The sequence below is a fragment of the Hippoglossus hippoglossus genome, chromosome 7 (assembly GCF_009819705.1).
Source record: "Hippoglossus hippoglossus isolate fHipHip1 chromosome 7, fHipHip1.pri, whole genome shotgun sequence".
Lineage (NCBI taxonomy): Eukaryota > Metazoa > Chordata > Actinopteri > Pleuronectiformes > Pleuronectidae > Hippoglossus > Hippoglossus hippoglossus.
The window spans coordinates 4570020-4579984 of record NC_047157.1 but is presented as its reverse complement, the minus strand read 5'-3'; the positions used below and the strand labels follow the sequence as shown (position 1 = coordinate 4579984).

At 42.9% G+C, this 9965-nt stretch overlaps 1 protein-coding gene and 1 long non-coding RNA gene across 2 annotated transcripts; one reads left to right on the top strand and one right to left on the bottom strand.

The window, feature by feature from the left end:
• Positions 1-1327: 1327 nt before the first annotated feature.
• On the bottom strand, positions 1328-2281 carry LOC117765093. Its single transcript, XR_004614501.1, has 2 exons — positions 1791-2281; positions 1328-1750 (listed from the first exon to the last, which is right to left on the bottom strand). It is a non-coding gene; the product is annotated as an uncharacterized LOC117765093 (long non-coding RNA).
• Positions 2282-3904: 1623 nt separating this feature from the next.
• On the top strand, positions 3905-9902 carry asb14b (ankyrin repeat and SOCS box containing 14b). Its single transcript, XM_034591346.1, has 11 exons — positions 3905-4064; positions 6033-6179; positions 6253-6305; positions 6395-6526; positions 6601-6759; positions 6852-7097; positions 7655-7823; positions 8357-8891; positions 8978-9131; positions 9222-9489; positions 9524-9902. Exons 2-10 carry the CDS (start codon positions 6055-6057, stop codon positions 9398-9400), a joined length of 1752 nt encoding a protein of 583 aa, XP_034447237.1. The 5' UTR covers positions 3905-4064; positions 6033-6054; the 3' UTR covers positions 9401-9489; positions 9524-9902.
• Positions 9903-9965: the final 63 nt, after the last annotated feature.

Here is a 9965-nt window from a genome sequence, read left to right as displayed (position 1 = left end):
AGCGTAAAACAGGCACCATCAGACAGTATAAATGAAAAATAAAGGTTTATTGGTCCGTCCCACTGGCAGTTCCTTTCAATCAAAAAATAAACAACAGTCCATGAATAAACATAAAGCTTCCCGGAGGAGAAAGTGGTTTCTTCACCAAACAAAAGTAATCCAACCCTGCAAGGTCCTCGGTAGCTGTTCCTCCATGTAGGCGTCCTCTCTCTCCTACTCCGGGCCCAGCTCCTCTCTCGTGGTGCTCTCCCCTCTGCCCTTTATTCAGTCTCCCAGCCCTGCCTCAATTAGGGGCCTTAAGCACCTGCAGCTGGGTGCACGATGAGGCAGTCTGGGAGCTGTAGTCTCTAGCCCGGCGGCCATTTTGGGTTGTGGGCACTGATCCTGGGTGAGGATGTAGCGCCCCTCCACAACCTGTCCCCTTGTGATGCCACAACGTGTACAACTCCTACTGTCACAGAGAAGACGACACACTGTTTAAGACTGAAGCACTTTACTGTCAAACGTTAAACACTTGCTTGTGGATACTCAGTTTCTTAACAATGCGAAAAATAAAACATCATTACGGTTTCAACACGTATGTTTCCAAACTGGATAGAGCACTGGTGTGGATGCATATGGAGAGGAAAATCAAAAACAGAGAAACTGAAAGAAAGACGCATGGTTATTTGTCAATAAAAAGGTAATAGCTTCATTTGAAATATATTGACACATACACTTTATTTTTCATGTAACAAGAAAACTTGACATTAGACAAACTGGTGCTGCTGAGCTTAATTTCCCTGCTTGTATAAACTGCTGCTTCAGTGTAAAAACGATTCTCTTTCCCTACATGTCGAGGTCTCTGTTCCTTTTCTCAACAGGTGAAACATATAAGGAAGTGACAACGACAGGAAATTAAGAGAGATAAACACATAAGGGAAGATCTTTCAAAATAAAACAGGAAACAAAGAACTCAGTGTGCCAAACAAAGAAGACAAATCCTGAAATTGACACATTGCAGAAAAGTCCAAACAGAAAATCTTACAAAGAAGGTCCAAAATAGTCTTTGAATCATTCACAAGAGGCCAGAGTCATGACCCCAGACTTATTTTAACACAATTCCATTTTATTTGCATGGTGCCAAATCCTTATTACATCTTCTCAAGGCACTTTACATAGTAAGATCCAGAAAATATGGATAAAGCCAAACGTTCCCACAACCAGAGATGGGCAAAAATACATCAAAATGTATTTTGATACAAAATACCCCTCAAATAAATGTATTAAAATAAAATACAAAATACTGGTGCCAGAAAATGTAACAAAATATAATACATGTATTTTGTATTTAAAATATAGGAAATACTTTTTCTGGATTTTCCGTTTTCTCACAATTTGGTATAGCAGAGCATTCAGGTTTGGGCTATATAATGTACACAAAGCTCTGGTGAACCCCACAAAAAGGAAGAACAGTCACAGAATGTCAGTGTAACTAAGCAAAGCTATTAAAAGACAACTTGATTGATTATGTATATATATATTTTTATTAATGGGACTTAACAGCCCATAAACTTTGGCCTATGTATACTATAAAAGCAAAATATAGAATTAAAACCAGTTGTACACAGGTAAAGAGCCTAAATAAATTACTGTACATCAAGTTCTGCACAGAAAAATGAATACAAATAAAAGGTAAATAGTAAATCAATACAAAAGTGAACAGGTAACTTAACAAGTGAGTAGCCTACTCACTTCTCTTTTACTGTACCTTGGCCAGTGGCATGGTAGCCTACTTATTTCTCTCTTACATTGGCCAGTGGCATGGTAGGCCACATAGTTCTATATTACAGTGTTAAGTGTGTCATACAGGTTCACACTGACATCTTTATGACATAATAATCCTTCCATTTTGGTTCTTGAGACCCAACCACTGAGTGGCCAGTTTAGTTGCCTTTAAGAACAACTAACTTTTCAAATATTTCTGGTGTTAACCGCCTCCTGTGCGGATGGAATATTATTCCTGCAAACGAGAACAGTCTCTCAACCGGAGCTGAAGAGGGGAGGGTTGTGTTAAATCGAACAAAAAGGAGCTTGATAAGTGGGTACTGCTGAAGAGAAAGCAGGTCTTTTCTGGTGTCCTCCAGAAAACGAAGGGTCTCTAACTCAGCTTTGCTGTGGCTTGTGATCTCCTGTCTTTCCTGGACTTGAGTTTCTTCAGCTGAGAAAACAAAGAAGTCATCTTCCTCATCATCTTGGAGGTTGGAGGAAGCCGTTTCACTCTCTGCCACCAGGCCAAGATCTTCAGCCGAGTGGAGCATAAGCTGGTGGATTCGCCTCCTTTCTCCTGACAGTCGTGGTGGTAGCCAGCGCATTTTGAAGAATGGGTGAGTGACTGTTGCCAAGATGGCTTCGTTCACATCCGTCTTCAACTCCAGATAACTACTGAACCTTTTCTCAAAACCTACCAAGATGGCTTGTAAAAGGGGAGAGGTGTTAGGTTGGAGGCTTGTAGGCCATGGAGTTTGGATTGCACAGCAAAAAGGGTAGGGATAAGTTCACCATAGTAGCAGGATATCTGACCCTGTAGCCGATCTATGGCTACTGCAATAGGTCTCAGGATTTTGCAGTACTCTGCCAGGTAGTCAAGCTCCACCTCTTTGAATGGAGGGAGCTGAAGCTTTTCCATCATTTCAGGTAGTTTGTCTCTTAAAGTGGCCAGCTGATTCAAACTGTCATACATAGAATTCCAACGTGTTGGGCATGGTGTTTTCAACTGTTCTTTTGTCACTTCTGACAGGAGCTCTGCCGTCTTGGGTCTTTTTGATGCATTCCACAGAGCTGAGCACTTTCCCATGGCTGTGTGGTTCAGACGGGAGAGTGTGGGAGAGTCCTTCATCGCCTGCTTCGCATCAGTGGTACACACTAAGCTCAGTGTATGAGTGGCACATCTCACATGAGGTGGTAGGATGATTGCACCTTCAGACACTTCTTCTTCTGAAGCATTGATGGTTACAAAGGATAGTCCATCCTCTTCTGTGTCATCATTCTCGTCTTCATCTGCAACAACAGATATGTTGAACTCCTTAAAGGCCTTTACAAAATTTGACCCATTGTCAGTCACTGTTGCAATGATGTTTTCATTTGACAGGCCAAATTCTGAGTGGATTTCCTCCAATATCTCAGCAATGCGGTTGTAGTTGTGTGGACTTGGGAAATGTCTGCATGCGAGAACGACTGATTCACATTCAGTTGAATCTGGCTTGATCCAGTGAGCTGTTACGCCCTTGAAGCTAGTCTTACTAGTGGACCAGATGTCAGCCGTGGTGCAAACATATTGCACCGTCTTCAGTTTCTCTTTCAGATCACTTTTTTTGGCATTGAAATCTGCTTCTGAAAGTATTTTGAGTATTTTAAATACAAAATTACTCCATTCTAAAGTATTTTGTTACAAATTACGTTACTATTTTTATTACGAGAACCAGTCTTGAACCTACCCACCTTTCCTCTCTCTCCACTTAAAAGGGAAGTGATTGCTCGTTGTGGGCAGAGATGGGCAGTATTTCTATTACTTGTATTTGAAATACGTATTTCAATTACTTTTGAGTATTTTGTAATTTGTATTTGATAGGGCCGATAAAAAATCTAAGAGTGATGTTTATAGATGTAATGAATGATAGAAGCACCAGTTAATAGTAGCTTGAGAGCCTCTGCTCTTCTGGGATTTTATTACACTAATTTGTGCATTTGTAAACAAAAGCAATCTCAGGCTCAATATTGAAAGTAATAAAACTATCCGAATTGGATCTGATACAACTATAAAAAAAAGCTAGATTTTTCTTCCTTAGGAGTCTCACCAAGTGTTTTCTTTTTTTAAATATTTGCCTTTCTTCTTTGTAAATGTGTTTGTGAGCTGATTGGTGGTAGTTAGCAGTGGGTCAAAGTTAGGTGGTGGCAGCAAAGACCCCGTGATCTGGTATTTATAGTGGAGGAGATATAAATAGCTCCAGTATGTGTGGACACTGAGGAACCACACTGTTGAAAGATACGAGCACAGGAGCAGGAGGACTACGTTTTGACTGAAGGTAACAAATACAAACGTTGCATTTATTATTTTCTTTTTTTTTATTTGTCCCTATAGTGATACATGTCTCTATAAAGGTGCTATAACAATCAAGTTAATAATTGTATTATTATTAAAACTAGAATGAGTATAGTGGAGCTTGCAGGCCGTTGCTGTTGCAGGAGAGATTTAGTTGCTGCCCTCGAGTTTGTAGCTGTCAAATTACTGTGTCATGTTGATTTCAATTCCACGTCATAATCTTTGTTTCTGGATATATGTAACCCCCCATGCACAAAGTTTTCGTCATTAGTTTAGGTTTTTTTCTATATAATTAGTAGATAATAATCATTTTAATATGATAATTGACAGTTTGTTGACTATTTGCAAAGCGTTTTACTTTACCTCCATACTTCTTAAGTGCTTCTCTCGTCCTGTATGTGTGTTTTAAGCTACTGGATGCCTACATTACCTTCCTACCTACCTTCCTACATTACCTTCCTACCTACCTACCTACCTTCCTACCTACCTTCCTACATTACCTTCCTACCTACCTACCTACCTACCTACCTACCTACCTACCTACCTTCCTACATTACCTTCCTACCTACCTACCTACCTACCTACTTACCTACCTTCCTATTTACCTACCTACCTACCTACCTTCCTATATTACCTTCCTACCTACCTACCTACCTACCTACCTACCTTCCTACTTACCTACCTACATACCTACCTACCTACCTTCCTATTTACCTACCTACCTACCTACCTACCTACCTTCCTACTTACCTATCTACCTACCTTTCTACTTACCTACCGACTTACCTACCTGACCTACCCACCTACCTACCTACCGAAACCAAACAACCACCTATTTGCCTACCCACCTATTTACCTACCTACCTACCGACTTACCTACTTACCTACTTACCTACCTGACCTACCCACCTACCTAACCAACCACCTACCTACCTACCTACCTATTTACCTTCCTACCTACCTAACTTCCTACTTACCTACCTACCTACCTACCTACCTACCTACCTACCGACTTACCTACCTGACCTACCCACCTAACCACCCACCTACCTACCTACCTACCTAACTTCCTACTTACCTACCTACCTAACTTCCTACTTACCTACCTACCTACCTACCTACCTACCGACTTACCTACCTGACCTACCCACCTAACCACCCACCTACCTACCTACCTACCTAACTTCCTACTTACCTACCTACCTACCTTCCTACATTACCTTCCTACCTACCTACCTACCTTCCTACCTACCTTCCTACATTACCTTCCTACCTACCTACCTACCTACCTACCTTCCTACATTACCTTCCTACCTACCTACCTACCTACCTACTTACCTACCTTCCTATTTACCTACCTACCTACCTACCTTCCTATATTACCTTCCTACCTACCTACCTACCTACCTACCTTCCTACTTACCTACCTACATACCTACCTACCTACCTTCCTATTTACCTACCTACCTACCTACCTACCTACCTTCCTACTTACCTATCTACCTACCTTTCTACTTACCTACCGACTTACCTACCTGACCTACCCACCTACCTACCTACCGAAACCAAACAACCACCTATTTGCCTACCCACCTATTTACCTACCTACCCACCGACTTACCTACTTACCTACTTACCTACCTGACCTACCCACCTACCTAACCAACCACCTACCTACCTACCTACCTATTTACCTTCCTACCTACCTAACTTCCTACTTACCTACCTACCTACCTACCTACCTACCTACCTACCTACCTACCGACTTACCTACCTGACCTACCCACCTAACCACCCACCTACCTACCTACCTACCTAACTTCCTACTTACCTACCTACCTAACTTCCTACTTACCTACCTACCTACCTACCTACCTTCCTACTTACCTACCTATTTACCAATTGTTCTCAGGTGTCTGGTTTAATGGTGATCTTTACTCTATCTCTCCAGAGGAACTCCTTGTGCATTTCAGATGACCACAAAGACAGAGGACGGTTTTTGTCAATCAGATGATGACTTTGATGAAGATGAGGCAACACAGTATATAATTGAACAAAGTCTGGTTCAGTATAGGAAACTCAAAGGATTGAATCCGAGGTAAATCTCTAACCGCGCAGTGTTAAACGTCTGTTTCTTTTCATTGTTAATTTCAATTATTGTTATTTGGCAGTGATCTGAAACCCAGTGATGATCCTGATGGGATTTTCAAAGCGATCAAGGAGGGTAAAATGTTGTATTTTTGAATCTGATTAAGCTCAATCAGATTATTTATCTCATCAAAAGTTATTATTATAATGTGTCTTTATGTGCAGGGGATGAAGATGCACTGAACAGACTGGCCGAGCAGCCAGAGACTCTGTCCAGAGTGGATGAGCGAGGATGGATCCCTCTGCATGAGGCTGCAGTGCAGCTCAATAAAAGGATACTAGAGATCATTTTCTCAGGTAGTTAAGTTAAAACACAAATGAATCATCTTCTTTTTGTTAAATTCTGCATGTTGATTAGTTTGGTGTTCCAGCCTCACCCCCGGGGGCCGCCCAATGTCGCACTCTGAAGGGTGAGACGCCACTGTTTCTAGCCGTGGTCCATGGAATCAGAGAGAACGCCACATTCCTGCTGCAGAACGGCTGTAGCCCGGATCTGCAGAACGACGAGCAGGATTCTCCTTTAGTGGCAGGTATCTGACAGCGAATTCATCTGAATGCAAAATGCATTTCATTTTACACAAGATAAAAAAAAACAACAACCTTCTACTCCATAATTTTGCAGCTATCCTTAATGACCAGTACGACCTGGCCACTCTGCTGCTCCGCTACAGAGCCACAGTGGACCAGACCGGGATGCTCAACAGGACCGCTCTACATGAATGTGCTTTTTTAGGCCTGGAGAACTTTGTCTACCTGCTCCTGGAGTCCGGTGCTGACCCAAACGCATGTGACGTCAGAAAGAAAACGCCGCTGGCTCTGGCTGCACAGAACGGACATTTGAACGTGGTGGAGGGCCTGTTACAGAAAGGTCAAAGCCCAAATTCACTAATCACAATTTGTATCCTAGGGTTTAACCAGGTGCGACGTCCTCTGTTCTTAATCCTCAACAAGAGTACCAGAAAAAACAGGGGGGGGGGGGGGTAATAATGTAGAAACCTCAGAGAGTCACATGTGAGGATCCCTCTCCCAGGACGGACAGAAGTGCAATAGATGTCGTTTGTAACAAAACAACATATTATATTTACAACATTCACGAGAAAAGACAGTGTGTAACATAGATGTATAGGGTTAGGTTAAGTATTTATACAAAAAAAGAAGGGAGCAGCGATGACAATTGTAATAATGGAGATATTTTCGGAAATAGTGGCATCACAATTCTTTCATCACAATTTGAGTTGCTCTGAAAACTTATGGTGGAAAAGTAAAGGGTTAAAACACAATTAGCCTTTTGGCTTATTTAAGCTTTGCAGAATGAATTTAAAAAGTCATAAATCTGTGGATAAATGTTGTAAAATATATGAATTCTCCTCTTTTCAACTCTGCAAATTAAACCCATTCTTTTCCTCCTATGTATTTATTCTGCAGGAGCCCATGTGTGGTGTGAATCTGACTCGGGAACTATTTTATTTGACGCAGCGGCGTCAGGAAACCCTGACATAATCACCTTACTGCTGGACAACGGAGCCGATCCCAACCTACCTCTTTACAGCGGCCACCTGCCAATTCACCGTGTGGCCTACCACGGACACCGCCTGTGAGGACAATCCGTAGCTGCTTTCAGACATGCACTGAACTCCGATTGCAAATGTCTAAGTGAGAGCCTCCGGACTCTCTGAGGACATTCTGCGGGCGACTAGTAAAACGTCCAATGTCCACAGTCGACGATTTGAGAGCACAGCAGGAGATCCTCCTCAGGATCCACAGCATTGATGATGTTTCCCACACGCGAAAGATGCAAATATTAAAATAACAAAAAGAATACAAATATGGCCGCATGAAAAAGCGGTGCGACACACGTTAAAGACAAAAAGATGTCAAGGGAGCCTATGGTGAAAAGAGTCGATAAACAAAAACAAATGATCTCTATACCGCAGAATTAATACATTACATCCTGCCACTGTCCGCTGCCCTCCCCCCCTCACCACAGAGATTTCTGTGTTGTTGTGATTGGTCTGCGGAGAATCTCCTGCTGCGTTCTGTGGACGTCCTCTGCAGTTCGGGTCTGAAATGTTTCAGCATCTTTTCAAACAGAGTGTGTGTTATTAAACGTGGTCTCCTCTCTGACAGGGCACTGGAGCAGCTCATCCCAGTGACTACACTGGACGCTGTGAAGGAAAGCGGGATGAGTCCTCTGCACTCTGCGGCTGCCGGGGCTCATGCCCATTGCGTGGAGATACTGCTCAAAGCTGCCTATGACCCAAACTTCATGCTGCACTCCAGGTTGCGACACAGCTACGACGACGATCGCAGGTCGGCCCTCTTTTTCGCGGTGTCCAACAATGACCTTCAGTGCACCCGCCTGCTGTTAGAGGCCGGGGCCATGGTGAACCAGGACCCTATCAACTGTTTGCAGGTGGCCCTCAGACAGGGCAACTATGAACTGATCAACACGCTGCTGAAGTTCGGGGCAAATGTGAACTACTACTCCCGCATCAACACCACTCACTTCCCCTCGGCACTGCAGTACGCCCTGAAAGACGAGGTCATGCTGAGAATGATCCTGAACCATGGGTATGATGTCAAACGCTGCTTTGACTGTCCTTATGGCGACAGCTCCCACGACTACGCCCCCTGGACGACTTCCGTCATCAAAGACATGGTGGTGAGACGAAGCTGCTTCCGAGAGACACAGGAGGGGACGTGGAGGTAAAGACTTTCTCTCACACCGTGTCTCTTTGGGCCTTTCAGTTCTGTGAGGTGATAACCGTGTCGTGGCTGAAGCACCTGTCTGCTCAGGTGGTGCGCATCATGCTCGACTACACCGACCACGTGTCCTTCTGCACCAAACTGAAGGACACGTTGGAGGAGCAGAAACAGTGGCAGGAGATCTGCCACCTTCAAAGTAAGAGCTGCCGCGATCCTTCTTTGGACCATTTATTGTTTTACCTGGCAGCAAAAGTGTATTGTTGATGATTTTTTTCTCTACGCTCAGGAAATGCTCGGAGCCTGAAGCACCTGTGTCGGCTGCGGATTAGGGAGCGTCTCAGCCGCTTGCGCCTGAGATCCCCGGCCTTCATCAACTTCCTTCCTCTTCCTCCCAGGCTGAAAGATTACCTCCGCTTCAAGGAGTTTGATGTGTACAGCAGGGGCAGCATGGTGAACCCCATGTAAAAACACACACACACACACACAGATTTACAGCTCTCACAGACAGAGGGACGAAGACAGTCAATGTTTGCTTTGTTGTTGTGTTTTATGTACTTAATGCTTTGCAATATTATTGGGGGGGAAACCTATTTACTACTGTTATGTACAGTGACAATTCAATTCTTTGTTTGAAGATTTATTGAAGATTCTCTGACAAGGATATTATTACCATCATCGTAATTATACTTATTTTAAACTCAGCGTCTTTGTGTCATTACATCTAATTTAGAATGCGAATACAAAAAGTTGCAAAAATATATTTTGTTAATTAATCATATGAAATAAAAATGAGAGCAACAGAACATGCATCCAATCAAAATGTTTATAAAGTCATGAAAAATACATAAAACTGTGTCTTTCTCTTATGATGTGAGGTGGAAGAAAGGAGGCTGTTCTGCCTCTTTGTCTCCACCTGGTGGTAGGATGAAGTATTACAAGAGTGGTAATTGTGTCAACAAACCTTCAAGGGTTTCTACAGTTTGTTCTTTGTGATGTCAAAAAGTTTCACTTTCATATCATGGACAAAATA

Excerpts from the sequence above, each read along its gene's own strand:
- asb14b (XM_034591346.1), top strand. The coding sequence starts at position 6,055 with ATGACCACAAAGACAGAGGACGGTTTTTGTCAATCAGATGATGACTTT. Across the intron at positions 6,527-6,600 it reads ACTAGAGATCATTTTCTCAG|CCTCACCCCCGGGGGCCGCC; the intron begins GTAGTTAAGTTA and ends TTGGTGTTCCAG. Across the intron at positions 6,760-6,851 it reads GGATTCTCCTTTAGTGGCAG|CTATCCTTAATGACCAGTAC; the intron begins GTATCTGACAGC and ends ATAATTTTGCAG.